The following is a 22,686-nucleotide window of genomic DNA, read 5'->3' as shown; positions in this document are numbered from 1 at the left end:
GAGGCAAACTATCGACTTGCTGGAAAAAGGACAGCTGTGCAAAGGCGAGGGGAGGCTGTGCATCATGAATCACAAATTCAGCAGAGCGGAGCAGTTTGAAAACGGGAAAACAGAAAATGTGAGTAAGAAAGAGGGCACATGAGTGCTCATTAGAAGGGAGTGCAGGGGCTGCAGGTGAGGACTGGGTTGTGTGGAGATCTCCGTGGAGTCGTGACAGGGGTAGAATGGAGGAGCCTGGGAGGCTTCTTTGCGAGTTACAGGAGGGAGAAGCTGAAGGTATGGCCAGCAGCAGAGGTCTGAGAGGTTGTGTCTTTTTCCAAGTAAGAAAAATAGCGAGTTGTCTAAAGCTTGCGTGTGCCGGCTATGTTTGTACGCGACTGCGAGTGTGTGCATGTGTGTGTGTGTGTGTGTCCATGGCTTCAAAGAGGGAATCAAGCTGAAGGATGCATTAGGGCTGCTTTGAGTTCAGCAGGGGAGTTAATATCTCCTCCCTCGCTCTCGCTGCCCTCTATCACCTCCTCCCTCCTCCCTGTCGCCCTAACGACTGCAGGCGGGATGCTCCCCGCCGTAATGACAAAGAGGAGATGAGAGGAGAGGGGAAATGGAGGGAAAATGAGAAAGAGGGAGATGAGTCATGTCACATGCAGAATAATGGCCTCAGATGGACCGGTGCATGTTTGCTCGACTCTGTCCGTCCATCATTATGAGGGCGTATCAGGAAAAAAACCCATATGTTGCAGCTAACATGCAATTTGCTCCCATAACTATAAGTCTCCATGGTTACTAAAAAACCTGGTCCGAGACCTCGTCTCATATGGAAAGCCAGCTGTCAGGACAAGAGAAAAAGCTGTCATGTGTTTTAATAAATCCACGCTCCTTCAGTGATTGGACAGGGAACAAGAAGGAGTACTGATGCGTATGGGTGCATACCTTGTGCCAATGTCGTTGTGCGCAGCCACTCTGAACGTGTAGCCGCAGGCGGGGTACAGTCGTGTCAGCTTACAGTGTCTCTGGCTCCCAAAGTAACATTCTCTGAAAACACTGTTCTTCTTTCCCTGCAGAGAGGAAGGAGACGTGTGCACAGAGAGGAAAAACAAGTGAGATAAGGTGAGAACACGGGGATAAGATTAATTGCAATGGAAGATTAAATAGAAGAATAAAACAGATAAGGAACAAAAAGCCTGAGATGAATAGTCAGGCCCGAGGTGGATTGGAAAGGCGTAATTGACATGCTTTCTACATCTTGCTGAGGAGGTGAATGTCAACATCAGTTGAGCGATGTATGTGATCGCTCAAAGTGCTTTTTAAGAAAACATAAAGGGGAAAGCATGACCGACAGAGTCAGAGACGGGCTTACCTCATCCCACTCGAGCAGGTAGTTTGTGATTTTGGATCCGTTGTCGCCCGGGGGCTGAGGACGGCAGGGAGACGGGCCGAGCGAGGCAGAAAGGAAGAGGAGAGAGAGAGAGAGAGAAAGAGAGACGGAGAGGTTAGCGGGACAGACAAAATACCTGCCGCGTTTTCATGATTGGCTGCATATTCCGTCTGGCTCACCGGTGTCAGTCTTTATTAGTGACAGTGAGAGTGGGGGAATATTAATTGTGTGGAAAAGGTCAGAGAGATGATGACACTGTGTAAGAATGTCTGTCTGTTCAGGTTCTTTAAGGCTGATAAAGTGAAGCTGGAAGATAAACCAGGTCAAAGTAAAACATCCTTTAATCAAAGAGTTAAGATTTGTTGCCGAGTGTACTGCTGTGAGGCAGACACAGACACGTGGAATCAGACAGAAAGTGAACTGTGACTATCCTTTGGTGGAATTAGACTGCTTTTTAAATAAGCAAATAGCTAACAGAAACAATATAACATTGAGTCACTGTGTTTGACTTTATGACAGGGCTCCCACACATTCTTAAGTTTCAAAGTCCGATGAGTTTTAAAGGACATTCCAGGCACCGGTTCCCTCAAATTCGCAAACAGAAGTTTGAGACACGGAACAAGGTTAATTGCTGTTACAACACAGAATATTTTATAGTGAGACCCAGAGTGTTTTTATGGGAGTTCAAAAGAAAAATACTTTGCACATTAGTCCATGAGCCAGGTGCGTAGGAGAGGGACAAGTAGACCAAAAGTTGCAATTAAACTCCCCCACACTGTCTAACTTGCAAAAATACAATTATTTGCGATTGTTTAGTGCCCGACCTTCATCAAACATTTGCATTTTAGTTTGCCTGCAACAGAATGTGTGTGTTTCTGCAGGAGACACATGCAGACAGGGACTTTAATTTCTATTCATCGACAAACATTTATGTCTATTTTTAAAAGCTTTCAAGGTCTTTTTTTTGCCCTCCAGTTCACATACTTTCAAGGATCTCAAGGGGCCATGGGAGCCCCGGTATGAGTAGTCTTTAAGATGAAAAGGAGCATCTGAACACGGCCATGTCTGTGCCTTTACCTTCCACTGTAGGGTGAGCGTGCTCTTGGTGCGGTGGGAGAGTTTCGGGGATAACGGGACGTCGGGGACGCTGCAGTGTGTGGTGAACGAGCCGGCCTCTGAACACGAGCCTCGAACCAAGTTGTACATCGCAGACACCCTGAAGCAAACAAGTGAGACATCAAGGAATCAAACACACAGCAAGAGGAAAAAAATCCACCTAACATGCAGGATTCAACTTTTTTTGAGGAGGAGGAAGAAGATGGATCCTTACCGTACGTGGTAGTCTGTCGCTGGCCTTAGGTCTTTCAGATGGTACTCCAATTCTTCGCCACTGAAACACACACATACAAAATCAAAGTCACACAGGCTTCCTTGTGCATCTGCAGCGTCGTTCATTTGAGCTTTTGGTGTATTTCCCACCTGTATATAAGGCGATACTTTCCGTCTCGTCCCTTATCTGAGAGAGAGACCTCGAAGGAGCAGGACACAGGCATCCCGTTACCTAGCCTGTTCACCAGCCCTGCCGGGGGGGCCCAGGACAGCCGTGCAGCGCGCGCCTGCACGTTGGACACCTAGAAGACACACATCACGCAAACAGTGTTTGTTAAATGCACAATAGCTGTGTTTCCGCCTGAAGTATACTAAACTTTCAGCTCCAGGAGACGCTTTTCAAGGAACTTAAAGTAGTCTGCAGACTGAAGATCCTTGAGGATGATGAAAGTTCCCGTATATCCGGAAAGTACAACCTCCAAGCAGGAACTTTTTGGAGGTTGTATAATAATGTTCCTCTTCTGTACCCGGGTCCGTGCCATGAAAAACACACAGAGTTCCTCCAAAGGTTCTTCGTCTCCGGGGGAAAGTTCCTGTGGTGGAAATGTGGCTAATGTAGCCGAACACAGTCGCCGATGCAGAGAATGTTTCCCTGTATGTTGTTTTGTATGTGATCCTTTCTATTCTAATCAATTCCAGGAAGCAGTAACTCTACCTTCATGGACATATAGGTGGAATGGATCCATAGCAGTGTGGGTGGATCTATGTCTTTTGACTGTGTCACTACAACCATCACTCCACATGCCTCAGTCACATCCATGCTAGGAACACGGCAGGACATTAAAGAAGAAACATGAGAAAAGAGGCCTGCAGTGCACGTTTGTGTGTTCAAACAGTGTGCCCGCCTGTGCGGCGGCAAGTGTGTGCATGTTTATGGGAGCTTTAGTCGCAGCACATGGTGGGTGAGCCAATTTAGCACAGTCTGCTGCTATTCCAGACTCCACAGCCACTGAATAGGCGATGAATGTGGCTTGAGGGCATTGCAAACCACAACCATGCCCAGACAGTCTGCGAGGAAGGCAGACAGACGGACGGACAGACAGAAAGACGGACGTGAACGCGGTTTTATTGAGAGTTTTGATGGTGGTGATTAGGTTTTATGAGATTGCACGACTGCATCCACATGAGGAACGCGTACATGGAGGTTCATTCACGACTACATGCTGCGGATACATACATGCGATGCCGATACTTTTCATGTGATGAAAGACCAGATGATGAACGCTGATGTGTAAAATGGTCACATAGAGAAAGACAGCGAGACAGGCGGACAAAAAAGGAAATAAAGGAGTGCAAAGAAATGAGCAAAAGAAACAGGATGGCGACCAGATGAAGAATGAAAGGTATCAATTAGGGATTTGTGGTCCTCTTTGACCCCGAGAGACGGCCTGTGCACCATCGGCACGTCTGATCCCACACACAAAAAACTGATGTGGGATCAGTTTTAACATCATTTTTAGGACCCTGATTAATCAGCCTATGCACCGTAGCGAGGAAATATGAATATTAATGTCCAATAACCAACCTGCAGAAACATTTTAATTGGTGTAATGCCTTACTGAGAATGCCTGCCGTAATCCAATCGTTATGTGAATGTAAATGTGACTGTTATGAGCTAAAAGGCCTTTTCGAGGTGACCAGCGGTGCTGCAGCGTCTTTCTCCGAGCACAAAGAGAAGAGCGGTGCAGGGTGAACTCAAAGGAGAATTACTCCCTCCCCCCCTCCGCTGCTTCAATGCTTCACTTCATTCTGTTTATAAGAAAGCAAGCAATACAAGCGGAGGAACACAAGGTAATTCTGGGAACATTTTTAGATGAAGGAGAGCATGTCTGTGCAGAACACCGCCGAATCAATCAAGAGGCGCTTTTTGCTGCTGCAGGGAGGACGGTAAAACCTATTGTCTGTCTGCAGAAATGAGCTAAGATAAAGGTCAGAAGTGACAGAACTTCAGCTCCGCGGTTAATGACACAAAATAGCAATCGATGACACAAGGAGATCTCGAAAAATGTTATCCTTCTCCTCCTTCCCCCCTCTGAATTGACCATAATAAACCTGCTGTCTCAGAGAGGAGGTGATTCGAGGTTACGAGAGCAAATAAATTGGCTGCACCGCATCAGGTTCAAGTCCCCCGAAGGGCCCGAAACTCTTCTTTTCATGTCTTATCTTCCCCCTCTATTTTCCCTCTCTTTCATCACTCCATCCTCTCTTGTCTATTCCAACCCTGTCAAAAGCTCGCAGATATCAAATGGCCCAATTGCAAAAGCTGACTGCCTTAACCGCTGGTAAGCAATTCCTCCCTACCAAACCATGTCTGCACAGCTCCGGCTCATTCATCCACAATCCCCCTTGGGGCAGAGCAGAAAGAGCTGTTAGTGTTTACAGTGTTTTTCAGCTGATAAAGTCATGGAGGGGAGTGAACACTGTGGACGAGCAGATGCTGCCCTCATGTGGCCAGGCTGAGCAGAGGTCCAGTGATCAGTTGCCTTTCCTGTGACTGCACACGTACGTAACTAGAGTTAGAATTATCAGTGTAAGCATCTGATGATCGGATGAAAACGCGGAGAAGACACCAACACTCGTGCCAGCTATGACCGTATCAGACAGGAGGTGATTGATGAGGACGGTTATAAGAGAGTCGGGGTTAGTGTGTCTGTGCAGCTGGCTGGAAGAGGTGTGCATACCAACCTGTGGTTTGTCGATTGCAGACAGCATGTCTTGAACACGCTTCCCCTCTGAGTCATGATCTGAGGAGACAGACAGAAAAGAAAGAGTAATTACTTTTCAAAAAAATCAGCTATTCAGCAAATCTTCAGCAAAACACAGAGAGAGACTGGCAATGCAGGCGTGACACGAGGAGGGAGATCGTATGTCGAGTAATGATTGCAATCACACATCCTGCAGTCTGACTTTATCCATATTAAATAACATTCAACGATCCAGAGTTTCAAAACATGCACTTCTTGCAATTTTTTGGCAGCGCTGCTGACGAGAAGAGTGGGTTTTCAATCCCAACAAGCCGTGTTATCGTGATATCTAGAAATCTATGGCTCATTATTGTCCAAAGTCAACCGAGGTTTGCATCCAGACTGGCTGCTGTAGCGTCGAAAAGTCAGCTTTAAAAAATGCCTTGTGACGCTCTAATCATCCCTGTGGAAACACTCCAAATAGTAATTCAGTCGTCTGTGGAAAAAAAAACACAATACACAAACAGCTCAAAATAGAGTCAAAACAGACCTACATTCTTAAAAAAGTGTGCTGTCTAATGGTGTGTGATGCAACACTTGTTTTCTCCAGCGAACCGCCTATTTCATCTCATCAAGTCATGATGGAAAAAAAACGCTAAATTATCCGAGAGGCATTAGTCACGAATTCCTGACCTCGAGCAAATAAAACGGGGATCACCAGAAAAAAATATATGACTCATGTTCCACTGTGACTATTCTGCTCTGAGCACAGAATGTGATGATTATCTTGCAAGATGCACTTACTAGTTCGTAGAAATAATTATACTGATCATGTTTATGTATCATGTTCGTTCAGTCGTCCCTACACCTGCGAATGTTTATCCACGGACTGATCTGACGTCAGCTGTGTTGTTGTTGTTATTGCAGCCTCGCAGAACAGCTTGTTGTGCATGACATTACACTGAGCACAGAGACATACGTACATCATGACCGTGTTGCTACATAGTGCTGCTGCTGCTGGCTCTTGTCATTAAAATATCTCTGTCATTTTTTTCACTTGTATTATCTTTATTTCACTCATACTAGACCAGATGCAGCTGTTCATTAGCATATTTCATCCCCAGGAGGAGAAACACAGATCCGTCTGGAAAACACCAACCAGAAGATCAGGTGTTTCGTGGAGTTAACAGTTAACTCTTTAAACTAAAAACAAGTAAAATGACTGCACTGACAAATCCGAAAAAGGCCATTTATTTACAATATTCTGGAAACCTTTGGTTAGTTGACCATCGGACAACTGTTTTGCTGTGAAGCACCAGAAAATGATTTTGTGGGCGACAAGATGTCACCAAACTTTCCATCAGCACGCGGGTTAAGAAGATCATGAATAAAATATTAATTTTTTTGGGTGAACAAATTGTTTAAGTCAGACATTTCTGTCTTTTAGTTGTTTTTTCTTGTCATTGTAAATTGAATTTCTTTGGATTCTGGACTGTCTTCAGACAAACATCACTCAGGTACTCAGAGATTAAAAAAGACATTTTTCTCTCACCTTTTTCAGGATAATCTATTGATCGATCGATTGAAAAAACAATCAAAACATCGAGTGATAATGAAAATAATCATAAGACGCAGTCCTCAAGTCATTTCTTTCTTTCTTTCTTTCTTTCTTTCTTTCTTTGTTACAGGATGACGGGTAGCATTCTCTATGAATGGAAGATACAAATATCACACGAGTACAGGTCTTTTCCAGTGATACAATGTGTCTAAAGGTGATTTATTGATCACTCTGGGTTGTTGGGAGGACGAGTGCAACTTGGTGAAGTGTGGGAGTGTGTGTGTGTGTGTGTGTGTGTGTGTGTGTGTGTGTGTGTGTGTGTGTGTGTGTGTGTGTGTGTGTGTGGGTAATGGAAGTCTTTCCCCCCTGTGTGATCCCCACAGTTGGGTTTTTTTTCCGACCAGAGGAGGCCTGCTTTCTCCATCTGAGTCTGACCACTGTAAATCACACAGGATGTGCTTGTGTGTGTGTGTGTGAGAGAGAGAGAGAGAGAGAGAGAGAGAGAGAGTCAGCAATCCCTAAAAACGTGTGAAACCAAGTCTGTCTGATGAGTGTGTCACAGGACTGACGCCTATAGTATACCTTCGTGCAGGGTAGTTTGTGTTTGGAATATTTCTGTGGACTTGGGGCAAGTGATGAATGAGAGATTGTGTGTGTGTGCGTACATGCAAATGTGCATGTGTGTGTCTGTGTGTGTGTGTCTGTGTGTGTGTGTGTGTGTGTGTGTGTGTGTGTGTGTGTGTGGCTAAGTCCCTTTGACAGGTTCTGTGGAGGAGAGGGCCTTACTGTGCCTGGGGGTACACTTATGAGTCATGGCAACAGTGATGTCATGGAAGCACAACCTCGACTTGACCTCGCTGTGTATGTGTGTGTTAGACAGAATTAAAAAAAGGTAGGAGAAAGGCAGTGTGTGTTGTGTGTGCATGTGTGTGTGCGTTGTGTGTGTGTGTGTCTCCAAAGTCCCAGTATCAGGTTACAGGACATTGGTGATGGGTGCTCGGAGGAGGAGGAGGAGGAGGGAGTTGAGCTACTGTGTGTGTGTGTGTGTACTGTGTGCTACTGTGGGTTCTGGCGGTGTGGTCGGAGTTCAACAGGTGAAGTGCACATTCTGCATCACTGCGAGACACATCGTCTCATTAGCACACTATTTTGTCATACACACACTTTGTCCCCTTTCATCCACTTGGATAAAAAAAACTAAGCTTTTCTCTTTTATGGAATGAAAAAAAAAAAAAAAAAAAAGGCACACAGCTCCAGACATGAACGGCTCCGTCAGCTCGCCGAGCCGACCCCGCTTATTCCGCTCATTCATCACAGCCGAGTGAAAAAGGAGAATCGTCCCGTTTAACGGTGCGGTCCTGTAGCTACTTGTCCGCCGCAGCTTTAACAACGGTTAAGGCGAAGGAGAGGCGGAATTCCATTACGGCATCGTTTCAGCTGTCGGTTTGGCAAACAGCAGATGTTGATAATCAGACAACATGCATGCCAGGCCAATAGCTTCTCGGGAAGTTCAGCTTTCTTGGGAACAGGGTCATTTCTGTCCTGGCTGTATAATAGTTAGGAAAAAACTAGAATTACATTGGGCTTTATCTTTTTCCTCAGAAACAGAGGCAGGTACGGAACGATCACTTTCTAATGTTTGGCTGGTTTTTAAGGTTGGTTTGATCAATTGCAGTGGCAGCAGATTGGATGAACATCTTTTTGAGATATCGTTGTTTTTTTTATTACCTCCACCGAGGAGTTGGATGGCTGGTTTTTCAGCAGAAATACACAAGAACTTCTTAACAGAATTTCACGTAACTCGGTTGGAGGCTGGGGCTCGGCTCAGAATAGACCAAATCAACTTTTGGTGCGGATCTGACGGGGATGGATCCAGGACCGTCTTTAACAGTGCGCGACAGTGGTTCATTTCTTGGGGAATAGCGAATGGATCTTGATGACAGAAATCTGGCTTATTAACGTGGCTAGTGTCTGTGATTGAGTACAAAAGGGGGAAGCTTGGCCTTGGTGGACATACTCCTTCCTGAGCAGTAGAAGTTTTGATCATTTTTAGGGGGGATGGACTTGTTTCATCCTACTACAACTAGCGACGGTGATTTCATGATGATTTCAGAGCCAGTGGTCGAGCTGACGGCTCGTGTCAGATAAAGGACCAATGATTCAGGCAATCTAACCTAACATAATCAACTGAGCAACCCTTCTGTGGCTTCACCCTCGGGACAGGGAAGGTGGATGGCAGTCTAAGAGGGGGGATGCATTTTGATCATGTTGCCCCTTAAATCGCCTACTGCTCCTACCAGTGAAGTCTTAAGAAACTCACAGGTGATGGATAGTTCATTCAACAGGCTACATATGAATGACTAAAAGTACACCTCCGCTGGAAAAATAAGCCTGAGCACGAGGGACAGTATTTGAATTGTGGTTTGCAGGTATGAAAGCCAACTGTTTAACCCCTAACCCTAACCCTAACCCTGTCATGCTAAGCTAAGCTAACCAGCCCTGGCTTCATATTTACTGGACGGATGAGAGTGGTTTGAATCACCAAGGGATTTTATTTTTTTGTTGTATTCTGCAGCTTCCTTCTTCATTCACGAGGGCCGAATGAGGAGACGGAGGTCCGCTCCAAATGTTTACTTGAATGACTCCAAACTTAATGGGAGCATTACGCAACCCAAACGATTCTACGCTCAAAGAGACGGACTTACATTTCAGCGCTGTGAAGAGGAAGACAAAAAAAAAAGAGTTGGCCATCCCTCAAACTTGGCTTGGGACAGGAGTAAGAGATCTATTTAATATTTCAGGAGAGCGGTAATAAAGTTTGAAAGACACTACTGCTTTACCTCACCGCTGAGTGTTATGACTCCTTGTGGTCGTCCAGTCCAGCTGCTTAAGTGTTTAATATAGAGAGGAACCACAAAGAGCTGATGCTGACGGCTGAAACTGAATCTCATCCCAGTGTAACTCCACACACACACACACACACACACACACACACACACACACACACACACACACACACACACACACACACACACACACACACACACACACACACACACACACACCTCTCTGTCCTCACTGTCCCTCGCCTCCTCTCTCTCTCTCTCTCCTCTGTTTATGTGCTGCCCACGCACCCTCACTTCCTCTCCCCGTCTGACCTCACATCCTGTCTGTGTCTGACCGCCTGTGTTTGATTACTGAGGACAACCAGACGGAGCGAGGGAGCGCAGCGGACGGCAGGAAAGGAAGAGGAATGAGGAATTGAAGGGGGAGGCGAGGGGGGGACGGCAGACCAAGCCAAAAACCAGGGGAGAGGTGGAGGGGGGGGTTAGAGGAAGAAAGGGAGACGCTAAAGGACAGACTGCTGAGAGAGGGAGAGAGCGAGGACAGGCAGGAGAGGAGTCTGGGTAAGAGATTAGGTACAAAAACACAAGGAAATTGAGAGACAAAGAGCGAGCCAGGGATCAGCGGAGAGGAGGAGAAAGGGAGGGATGAAAGGAGAGAGGGAGGAGAGGGCTTAGGAGGATGTGAGGTGAGGATTACACAAACTTTTGTGACATCATCAGTAGGCGCAGATGCACACCGCAGATTTCAATGTGGTTGAGGTACAACTGTGACACAGCTGGGAAGTGGGAGGAGGCACTAACTCTTGAAGTTCTATTCCCAACTGTAAATTTCCATTTCACAGTTTTCTCTTCATGATATATACATTGTTTCCCCAACACAGAAATAAGAAGAGCCACCTGGGTAATTTAACAATGCCACAAGTGTGTTTCAAGGCCAAGCATTTAAGAGAAATCCTGGCACAACAGCCATCAAGGCGCAAATCGAGGCGGCGGCAAATTCAGAGTGCTTTTGTCATCTTAAAAAAGGAAAAAGTTACATTTTCTAAGGAAATATATTGGGAAAATATATTTAATTTCTAACCACAAGTTACAAATATTGATATCACTGTCATGTCTGTATAAATATAAACTTTCAGCAAGAAGCAAATTAGCTTAGCTTAGCATACAGAATGGAAACCGGAGGAAACAGCTGGCCTCGGTCAGGCACTCGCTACAATGATTTCTTACTACTTCGAGGAGAATCGTATCGATCTTTTCATCCAACCCTCAGCAATTTACTTGATACCCCGTATGTTTGATCAGTACCACATTTTATTACATTTTTTTGATATTGATGACACAACCAGTAGAGCTCCATACCTGTTTGAGCCTTAACTGTGCAAAATGCACCACCAAGTCGACATCTACAATTGCCCAAACACACACTGCAACTCTGTTGAAATAGAGCGAAGTAGATACGCACATGATGAGTCTTTCACATAAATACTGAACCTGAGCTTCATCCTGTCTCAGTTCATCTCTAAAGTTCCCTCAGTCTTCCTCAAATACCTGGGCATGTTGACAACAGTCTTTTTCAATGTTGTGCGCGCACACACGCACACACAGTTTGAAAATGACTGGTGTCATAAGCAAATAGAGACACAGTAAAACTGAGTCACTTTGACACAGAGGAGGTTGCGTGCATTCCTCCCGCATGACGGCCTGTGGTTCCGTCTGTCTGCGCTGGGACAGAAAAAGACCTTTAAGGGCCCGGAGAAAAAATGTGAAAAATGTGACGACGGCCGTTCACTCATCCCCCGCTCCACACACATACCGGGCCACAGGGTGTGTGTGTGTGTGTGTGTGTGTGTGTGTGTGTGCGTGTGTGTGTTTGTCGCCCTGAAGGACCAAAGTGAGATATGATACCCATCTTTTAGAAGCCTCTAATCAGGGAGAACAAAGCAAAGTAACGGACACTCCGCTGGAAGGAAAAGGGAGAGATGTGGAGATGTGAGGGGAGGACGGAGAGAGGAAGGAGCGGGGACAGGGTTGAGGAGGAGGAGGAGGAGAGGAAAGGGGAAAAAATGGAGGTAGAGAGGGGCACAGACCTTGGATTCCACACTATTATCATCTGCTGCATAGTGAGCATTCCATCTGTTCAACAGCTGGGCTACACACACACACACACACACAAACACAGCAGAGAAGCCATTGGGACGTGCCTGAAATTGTGGTTGCCTTGGTGAAGGTTTGGTTCTCATGGCCAGAGCCCTGATCGTTTATAGAGGGGATTAGAGAGGAGGGAGAGACAGACCAGGACACTGGCGAAAGAAAAAATGGGCAAGCACATAAGAAAGAGAAAGCAAATAAGGACAGAAAGTAGAAACAAATCTAAATTAAAATGAAGAAAATCAAACCCCAAAGCAGAGAGAGGGAGGCAGACATGCCCAATGCAAACACTGCTCATTATTGTCTCTCTGCAGTAACCTGATTTATCGGACTTCATGTAAACCAGACACCCAGTTTCTCAAATCAGTGCAGGGGATTTAGAGAATTTGGTCGACGCAGCTCGATGTCTGCAATATAAAACCATGTGCACGTGTGCATGTGCATGACAAAGGCTCTTTCTGTGGCAGCTATGCATGAAATACACCGCGCCTCTTGGTGGCCAGCGTAATGACACCCGAGGTCCAAATCAACCTGAAACCAAAATAAACAAATCCCATGTAATCGCATTCTTCAGTTCCCTGCCTTAACCTGATTTCCCTCACTGACTGCGTGCATGTTAAGCATTGACCTAGTCCACTGCGGCCCGTGGTGGAAAATCATATATTTCCTTGTAGAGAAATTCATGAATAAAAGTAGTCTTTTGCTATCATTTAATAGAGTAATAAAATAGAACAACAGGTTCAACTGAGAGGACAAGAGCACAGACATGCGCTTGTTGAGCACAGATACAGTCACACTTTATTCAATCAAGTGATAAAACATAGAAAAAGGGAGAGCTGGGGAGGAATATTAGATGGCATTGAGCACCATCGCAACACCTGCTTTGAGCTGATAAGTTTCATGAGAATGAGAATGAAATGCACCAAGGGCACAACCGCACTTCAGGCCGGATGAAAATGTCCTTCAGGTCATACCAAAGCCGAGGAGAGACACGAGCGTCTCAACTGCAAAATGACGCCAAAATAGACCTCTCTCCGCATTCCCGAGAAGGAGTATGAACATGTGCACACACATGTACACACGTGTGTTTATGTAAGTGTGTACGTGCTGCAAGCGGCGCAGCGACCTGGCCAGGCGGTGAGGGATTATGGTGTGTGAGTGTGTGTGGGGGGGTAGGGGTGAGTTTCTCAGAACCCTGACCCCATCTGACCCTGCTCAGCCCAAAAAGTCTTGAGAGAGTGACTGCAGGCTGCAGGCTGGCAGACGGAGTGGAAGACAAGCTCTCACTCAGACAGACAGCAGAGGCAGAGAAGAGAAAGAGTGACAGTGGAAGAGAAATCGAGGAAAAGGCTCACAAAGGGGCAAATGGAGATTAAAAAAAGCAAAACAAGAGCAGGCAGATGGAGCGGCGAGAACGATGAATATTAATTGGCAGAGTCAGTGTCCACATAATTACAGATAATATGCATCTGTTTTGGTTTGTTTTACCGCTCATCGACACCAAGCTGTCCATTTTTTACCACAAGAACGAAGCATTCTTCACGCACACAACTGCTCAGACTTCAAATTCTTGAGTTATAGTGCGGACGGTGGAAACAAAATTGCCACGCGATGTGTTGGCACATTCAAAACAGCAACAATTGACACTTTTTACATATTTTGATGCCTCTTTGTTGCCAATGCGTGGACAGAATACATGAAATGACTGTTTAGTAAAGTTTAGTAACTTTAGCAACATCACTGTTGTGGCCCAAATCTGCCTGCAGACTCACAGACAGACATATAAACAGCTAGAAATGTCCTCATAAACAGCCTCTGGGGTGGTTCCAGCTACAGAAGGTGTCACCATGAGCACATTTTGCCATAATGACACACACAGACTCACACTGTCGTGGCTGCTAATTACCATCAAGGTGAACGTTTTAAAGGTGTTCATGTCGTGCTGTTGATTTTGGTTTCACAGAATTTCCCATGAACCCCGAGGAAGTTGCTCAGTCTGGCTCGGACGTGCATGTAGACAGTGGATCTCTCACGGTTTCCAGTATCTGCCTTCACAATAAAAGCCCAAAACTTTTAAATAAGCATCAGTGTGAAGGATGGAAGTTGCTCCTCTCCATTCCCCTGCTCTGTTTAAGGCAGCCACATCTCAAAAGTAGCCCGCTAACAGACTTGAAATAACACACGAGGAACCGTTAAATCTCCACAATCTTTTAAGTGTACATACCTCACTTGAGCAGTGAGCCCGACATGTCTGGGGTTTGAGCACATCGTCTATTCAATTACTTCATTAGTTTAAGTCAAACTCAGTTTTACGCCGCTAAAGCCAGTGAAGGGACTATAAATATTACGTAACTCAGTTGTGGTTAACGCAGTGCGGCCTGGTGCTGGTGGACTGATGGTGTGGCGAGTTTATCGCTCGTATCACTAGGTTCATTCAGCTGGATAGGGAAACGTCTGGTGTTCTCATTGTGACTGGCGAGAACAACCTCCCCTTCTAATCCTGCTAGTCCTGTTACATGATATCAGCGGGAAAGACATTCCTCCGCTGCTGAAGCCATCCCTTGTTCTCTCTCTCTCTCTGTTGTCTGTGCATCCCGCCTTTTTGACTCTTCACTCCCCACTCTCCCTCCATTGTGCCACTTCTGTCCTGTGTCCTCCTCTTATCTCCTTCTTTCCTCTCTCCACATTCCCTCCCTCCAGCCTCTCTCTTCCACCCCACTGCCCTCCATCTTGCCCCTACAAACATGGCCGTATTTGGGTTTGTGGGAAAGGGGGTTGGTGCGTGTGGTCGGGTGGGGTGGGGGTCCAAGATTATCGCCATGGCGATCCACATCAAAACAATCCGACGAGGGAGGGGTGGGAGTGCGTTCACACGTTTCCAGTCATATTGTTACAGTCAGAGCAGGAGGAGAGTCTGATGGTAACACAGAGGGCTGAGTCACGACTCGGTCAGAGGCCACCACAGCTAATGACAATGACATCACCGGAAGCATGACACGCCGTTGTACTTTTATAAGCTTCATTTGACACAGTCATTGTTCTAAAATTAGTAGGAAACTTTGTCTGGGCAAAAAATAGCACTAACGGAACTGAACCACAGCAAAACCTCATCGCTGAAACAAGGAACTGGTGTCAGCTGCAGAAAAAAGTAATGTTTCTGCTTTCTTAACACAGTATATAATCAGTGACTAATGACTTTATCAATAGTTAATAATGCTTTGTATCATAACCTATATCACCTATAAGCTATTAATAAGAACAAGTCTTGGGTTGGACAGCAGGACACTTTGTTTGCAGCTCTGGAGGATCCTCCAGTGGAACATGTGACCTTTGTCAAAATAAAAGCTGAACCACTTATTCACATACAAACTGATTTAAGGATTTGTAATTCATATTGTAAATTTTTTACCTGCAGACTTAACGGCTTATTTGAATTTGAGACACTCATAATTAATGACTTTAGTGATAATATATATTTAGCATATGCAGTTATACTGCGACTGTCACTTGTGGCCACGTCAGCCATTTTACACCAAAAGTTAGTTTTCTTTGTCAATGAGAGCGGCAAGAATATCAGCTTCATATCTTCAAGTAAGATAGAATAAAAATATGAATAATGTCTCACAGTAATGCCAGACATCGATATGTTTCCAAGCTAAATCCATTCTTATTCAGGCTGAATCAAATTTTGATGACTGGTATCATTGTTGGCACTTTCATGACATGGTTATCAAAAAAGTCTGACAAAAATTGACTTGGAAGAAACATTTCCATCAATGAATACAAGTTTCTCCTCCAATCCTTTTTTTTTCCCCCATTAAAAGTTTTTTAACACGGGGCCCCCTGAGGCAACGTGATTGTGTTTTTGAGCTATACAAATAAAACTGATTTGATTTGAATTGATTTGATAATAGGAAAAGTTTCATCAAGGAATGTGCCAAGAACTGACAGAAAATTAACTTCCAGTAGGGTTTCCCTTGTTTCAAAACATCCATCTTGGCGCATCGTCACTATGTTTGGCAGAAGAAACATCTTTAGAAATTTCTTCGGTTTCAATTCTCTGTGTCAACACAGAAGATACGTGCACTGATTTCCTTTTAGTTTTGGTCATGAAGATGATTGCGTAACTCTGAATTCCTAAACGACTTAAAGTGCACTTCAGGAAAAAGAAAAAGGAAAGTTGGTTTTACATAATTTTAATTTAAGTAACATTTTCCCACTACATAATGGATACATGTGTTTCCATAGCAGACCACTGTAATGTCTATGACCCATCTTTTCATTTTCCTCATGTCTGTTCCAACAGAGCCAACATGGTGGACACAGCAAAACAACTGCGCACATCTGGTTTCTCCCGTATTCACAGCGCTCCGCAGTGACGTAGAACCAAAGATGGAGGAGTTGAGGGTGCTGGCCCATCTGTTTCTGCTGAAATCCCAGTTTCTCTGAGTGAGAGACAGGATCTGCGGTGGTGATGATGCAGAGCCAATATGGAGGAACATAGGGGACGGGGCCCACATCTGTTTCTGCTCAGCGAGCAGCACAGTTCTGAGGAAAAAGGGCCTGTAGAGCTGGCTTTACTGGGGAATGGACGCTGCGCTCGCCAAGTCAGCCTGCTGCCTTACTGGCACCGGGTCGATAGCCACACAGACACACACACAGCGAGCAAGGGCATCAAGGGCAAAGCGTAGGCGGCTGTGACTGTGTGTGTGTGTGTGTGTGTGTGTGTGTGTGTGTGTGTGTGTGTGTGTGTGTGTGTGTGGTATTCTGGGTTGGACCATACTTGGATGCGTCGGGCCAAGCGGCAACTTCGTCGGAATGTTTATACTCTGTCTTTAACTCTCTGTCTCCCCGTCTTTCCATCTCAACAGTCTCTGTGATGTCGGACTTCGGCTTCATCTTTTTTTCTTTTTGCAAAACTTCCATCCATCTCCCTCCTCTCTCATCTGTCCTTCAAATCCTGCATTCCTCTCCTCTCTCTGTTTGCCTCCAACCCCCCCGCTCCACTACCTCCCGCCAATCCTCTGGACCCTCATGCTCTGATTGTTTTACAGGAAGCCCAGTCACGGGGTGTTTGTGCATGTGTGTGTCTGTGCGTCAGGGTGTGTGTGTATGTGTGTGTGTGTGTGTGTGTGTGTGTGTGTGTGTGTGTGTGTGTGTGTGTGTGTGTGTGTGTGTGTGTGTGTGTGTGTGTTGTGTGGTACATCTAGCTGACTCAGCCTGATCTCCAGCCCAGTACTGAGACCCTGGCAGACCAGAACAGACACCGGACCACATGCTGACATGCTCCTGTCTGTCATGTGTGTTTCTGTTGTTGGAGCACTACAGTCTGTGCCACGTGCAACTGTGACACTTTCAAACGCTTTCAATTCCTTGCTCTGGCACTCATCTTCTCTGTTATGTGTCTGGTGTGTGTGTGTGTGTGTGTGTGTGTGTGTACACTCTAAGAAGCTGTGCAGTCCCCCTCACTGCACTGCAGTCGAACACCACCTCTTCTGTGTGTGTTTTGCATTTGCAGATGTCCAGATTTGCACTCACACTGCGCGCTCTATGAGCGTAATGAGCGCAGGTTGAAATATTTTTGGAGGAACAAATCGCCTACAATAATAATAAAAGTAATAAGACATGAGTCTTGGAAACTGTGCAAATGAGTCTGACTCCATCCCAATGCAATGAATCCCACAACGGCGTGAATGGATTTTTGCAGCAACAGACAGACCTTGCCTTTTAAAAAGCAATGTCCCCATTTAATAACAAATTATAGACCTTGTGACATTTTCATTCTTAATTCATCTGTCAATTATTTTTTTTGGCCAACATATTAATTGCTTTGTCAACAAAATATCCAAAACATGTACAGACTGCTTGTTTTCCTCCAAAAAAGGACCCAAATACAGTCAATTTATAATGATGTAAAAAAAAATGGGCAAGCATTATTTATGGCCTGAGAAGCTGGCAACAGAGAATGTTTGGTATTTTCACTGAAAGGTGCAAAATGTAAGAAGTTGCAACCTCTTGAAATAATTCTCAAAACAAATAGAGGGCAGTATACCACCAGAGAAGCCGCTAACTGCAGCTAACTGTAGCTGCCTTTAGCTCGTTAGCTCGGTTAGCCGTGCAGCTACATTGTGGTGGTCTGATCATAGATACTGCATACACAGAGACTGGCAGCTCAGAGCAATGTGGGAGTGTTGGTGTTGTCTACACTGCTAGCACGGGAGCTTCTGAGCGCTGGGTGGAGAGGGCCCACACATTCTGCTGTCAGTTTGAATTTCTAAAGGTTTTTAACTAGAATTCTTACATACTGCATGTGTAAAAAGGGTCTTTACCATCACATTTGTTGTCAGTAAGTCAGCTCCCATGAACAATTTAAACAGACAACATTTTCAGTGACTGACAGCAAAAATAACAATGTGTTCTATGGATCATCCAGAGTAACTAGGTGTTGTTGCTGCTGGGTCTTTTAAATGTCATATTTCAATGCTGTGAACAGAATAAACACTAAAGTCAAATCTCTAGGTGATGATCTGGAGGCAGAAATATGAGAGACTGAAAGAATATACCTCAAAATGCAATTTCAATAATGTGTCTTCCTCCCTCAGCAACCTAAAGTATACACTATGTCCACATATGATTCTTCATAAAAAAAGAACTATTCTTTCACCACAAAATTACATTAAATAACGAATAGGCTTTCTTCATATGCCAGGCAAAAGTTCATTTGATTTATTCTCACACTCTCCACCAGTCTAATGGATCGTGGGAAACATCCACCCACACCTGATCCAGATGTAATATTCCTCTGATCTGACACCAAGCTGTGAGGGACCAGACTAAAGATTTTATGGGGCGGGTAAATTTTAAAAAGATTTTTGACAGTTGCAGTGACGGAGCGGGTGAATGTTATGTATCCCTGTCATCACCTCTGCACATTACACCGTGCGTTATGTGTGTCATGTGGGGTACAAATGAGACGCTCTGCTTTCTTTTTAATAACTCAGACGGACATCTGACGTGTCAAAAGACATGTCATTAAAGAGGAACAGTACCACATGTGCACTTCTCTATATATATGTGTGTGTGTGTGTGTGTGTGTGTGTGTGTGTGTGTGTGTGTGTGTGTGTGTGTGTGTGTGTGTGTGTGCCCCCGCAATGAGGCTTTCGCTGCAGTGTCTTAAACCCCCGGAGCTCAAAGGTTTCCCTTCATCTCGAGCAGGACTCTACAGGTATGCGACTCCCCCACTCCCCCTCCTGTCTCCCCTCTCCCTCACCCACCCCCACCCCCCTGTGGCTCAGCCTCCACCAACAAGGCCAGTATTGTAGTGAGGGTAAAACGATAGCGCTCAGGGACGGGTTCAGCTATGTGGTTACTCAGACAACCTCTCTTACCCCCCACCCCCACCCCACTGCCCACCTTCCCACCTCAAATCCCCCTCCACACTCTGGATCCCTTCTACCTCAGTGAGGCTGCATGCACCCATTCATTTCTTTTTTTTTTTTGGTGGTGGTGGTGGTGGGGGGGTGACATTCTGAAAAAAAAGAGAGAAAGGGAGGAACGAAAGGTGTGTTTTATCTGGCCTGCTTGAATGCGGAGGGGCACGGAGGTTGGGGAGGACAAAGCCGGTCACACAGAGGCGGAGAGGGAGAGGTCGGCGAGGGGAGAAGTTATTCTTCCACAAAGAGATATGAGCTGGTTTTTGTTACACGTTGAGATACGCAACAAAGGCCCCTTCAGTGGTGCCTGTTCTGACAGCATCGCTACGAAGGATTAAAGGAAAGGCTCAGAAATTTGCTGCGGCATCTTCGATTCGAACACGGAAACACGAGGCGCACCTTGTGTGTGATTGTGAGTCTGCGTTCAGTCTGCATTAGGCGTCATTCGCCGCTTAAAACCCAAACAAATCGATGTACGCTTTCCTGAAAGAAAAGCATTCAAACCCTCCTGTGAAGAGTGTGTGTGCCAGTCTCTCTTTCTCTATCTCACTGCTTCATGCGTTCAAGTGCCCCTACCTTGTGTGTGTGTCTCTGGTTCGCTGTTTCGTGGACTGCTGCGAAGGCGTCTCTCCGGCTTCTTCCCTCCTGGACTGCCGACTCCGCCCCCCGACCCCACTGACCCGAGCGACGGGGCGTGTGATTTGTTGCTGCGTCGCAGGACGACAATTGCAACAGCATTAGTTACAAGGAAAATATGCAATCACGCAAGCCAAGACGTTGAAATTCAAGTCCATATTTGTGCACTAGAATACTTGTGAGCGCAGGGAGTGACAGGTTGAGTTGTTAATGAGGATTGAGGAAAAATAACAAGTGCTGATACTGGCACATCAGTTCAGAGTGTATGCAGATTCTTCCTACATCTCCTTAAAAAAGTTTCTTTGTCCATGCAATGACTTTTGTTTTCTTCTGAAAAGCACCAATTCAAATTATTGAAATCTTTACTGCATAAAGCAATCATTGAATAAAAGACAACCACAAATAACAGACATGGTTTGAAGAGACGGACCATTAAGTGTCTAGACGGCATGAGAAAGAGAGAGAAGACCGGTGTTTATCACATTTTAGCCATCTAGATTTATATAATTTTGGATAGCTGACTCAATCATAGCTGATTTTCAAAGAATATATTATATTTTAAGGATGATTTTTCCCAAAGAGACTCCCAATTTTGCCCCTTCTAGCTGCAGCAACTACACAGTCGGCACTAACTACTGTTATTTTCTCACTTTTTGACACTTAATGGTCTGATCTCCAACCACTTCATCATTTAACCAGAGATAAAAGACAATCATCGAGAACAAAGCCACAGAGGCAGCATGGTCACCTGTATCCGTTGTGTGCTGGCCCCAGGCTGCCCTTATAGAGAGTGGAGGGAGGGGAGTTGAGTCGGTTCTGCCGCTCCAGTTGTCTTTCCTTTATCTTTTTGGGCTGTGGCTTACTGTACGTCTCCTCTCCTCTGCCTATGTAGTTAGACATCCCATAAACCGGGATAATTTCTGAAGGAGAGGAGCAGAGAGGAGCACAGATAAAAAAAAAAAAAAAAGAAGAAGAAGAGAAAAAAGTTATGTCGGACCAAAAATCTGTGCAAAGCATATTTTTTAATTAATAATTGGATTTTTAATTGAACATAAAAGTCCTAAATTTCCCGCCGTAGCGTTAAGTCCAGTCAGCATGTCTGTACCTGGATCGCCGTACATGGGGGGAAGGTGGTGCTGGTAGTACTGGTGGGGGGGCAGCTCCCCGGGACTGACAGGGGGGTAGAAAGAGTGAGAGTTGGGGATGAAGTGAGGGTGAGCCAGGTAGGGGGGCAGGTGGTGCGTGGGGGAGAGGGCCGGAGAGTAGGAGGGAGGGTAGCACTCTGGAGACTGGGGGGTCACCACCACCCGGCGGACCCCTGTGGTATCCTCCAGCACCTGAGAAAAGGGAAGGGAGATGAGTCAGAGGGAGGCGACATCACATTGCACCCAGTCATTTTCATATCAAACCCATATAACTCATATCATGTCACCCTTGTCCGGAAGAAAACAAACACATCAGCCTTGACCGCCGGAGGAGGAGGAGAAACCTGTTTCTGGGATTTCACAGATAACAGTACACCTGGAGATGTTGCACCCTGACATCTCCAAATGGCAGTGAGACGTGTGTGTGTTTGAGAAATGTAAACATCAGTATCCACAAATCACGAGAGATCTGTAAGCTGCATGTATCCTGAGAGCTCTATACATTGTCGAGTGAAGGATTCCCTGAATGTAGCTCTCAAAGTGGATTCAATTTGGCATTTGGTACCTGACATCAACATTTTATAGGATTCAAGAGGATCGTGTACAGATTATCAACTAGTAGAAGTAGCTTCCTCATTCCTGCATACATCTTAGACTGTATCACAGTGATAAAGTGTTTAATATGGCTAAAACGAATAGTTCAGTATTTTGGGAAATATGCCTTTTGACTTGAGAGGTCAATACAATGCTCATTTCTGCAAATACAATGCTACAGCCAGTGGCCATTTAGTTTAGTTAGCTTAGTTAAGTATGATGAAAGGAGGAAAATCTGTGCAAAATTCCCCAAATCAGATAACCAGCAGCTGTAAATCTACTCGATATGTTATGTCTCGTTTTTGTTTAAATGGTGCAAAATTAGGCTGAAAAATTACAATTTATGGTCTTACAGGGGATTATGTGCCACAACGTTTTTTCAGCTAGGGACAGAAATTGACTTGTCACCATTATGGTGGCAACTGACTATTTGGACTACGGATCCATCTGCCCATTACTTTCATAATTAATCAACTAATCGTTTACCTTATAAAGTGAAGAAAAGTGAAGAAAAGGCTCATCCTAATGTTACAGAGCCCCCAGTAACATCTTTAAATTTCTTCTTCTGTCGAACTAACAGTCCAAAGCCTGAAAAGACTTCATTTACTGTCATAAATGACAAAAGTAAAGCAGCAAACTCTGAAGTTTAGGTGCTGGAAGCAACAAATATTTGACATGTTTGCTTTTAAAAAATGATGCAATTCACTTTCTTTCAATCGACTAACCAATTAACTGACTAATTGTTGCAGCTCTAGCTCCTGTTAGGTTTGTGATGCAGCCCCAGGCTAGCTGTTTCCCCCTGTTTCCAGTCTTTGTGCTAAGCTAAGCTAATTTACAGCTGGCTTCAGCTTCATATTTACCAAAGCATTAAAGTGGTG

At 45.1% G+C, this 22,686-nt stretch overlaps 1 protein-coding gene across 1 annotated transcript in view; it reads right to left on the bottom strand.

Annotated features, from left to right (window-relative positions):
* The window catches only part of fndc3ba (fibronectin type III domain containing 3Ba), a 73,326-nt gene that overhangs the window by 26,335 nt on the left and 24,305 nt on the right, over positions 1 to 22,686 (bottom strand). The window contains exons 4-12 of the mRNA XM_037072599.1: positions 21,175 to 21,406; positions 20,818 to 20,989; positions 20,010 to 20,140; positions 5,450 to 5,508; positions 2,855 to 3,006; positions 2,706 to 2,765; positions 2,453 to 2,591; positions 1,358 to 1,411; positions 931 to 1,055 (exon numbers count right to left, since the gene is read on the bottom strand). Of these exons, the coding sequence (XP_036928494.1) occupies positions 931 to 1,055; positions 1,358 to 1,411; positions 2,453 to 2,591; positions 2,706 to 2,765; positions 2,855 to 3,006; positions 5,450 to 5,508; positions 20,010 to 20,140; positions 20,818 to 20,989; positions 21,175 to 21,406 (1,124 nt within the window). The remainder of the gene's footprint in view (positions 1 to 930; positions 1,056 to 1,357; positions 1,412 to 2,452; positions 2,592 to 2,705; positions 2,766 to 2,854; positions 3,007 to 5,449; positions 5,509 to 20,009; positions 20,141 to 20,817; positions 20,990 to 21,174; positions 21,407 to 22,686) is intronic.

This window comes from Acanthopagrus latus, chromosome 16, assembly GCF_904848185.1.
Source record: "Acanthopagrus latus isolate v.2019 chromosome 16, fAcaLat1.1, whole genome shotgun sequence".
Classification (NCBI taxonomy): domain Eukaryota; kingdom Metazoa; phylum Chordata; class Actinopteri; order Spariformes; family Sparidae; genus Acanthopagrus; species Acanthopagrus latus.
The sequence above is the reverse complement of the archived record's forward strand: the minus strand, read 5'-3'. Positions and strand labels throughout refer to the sequence as shown.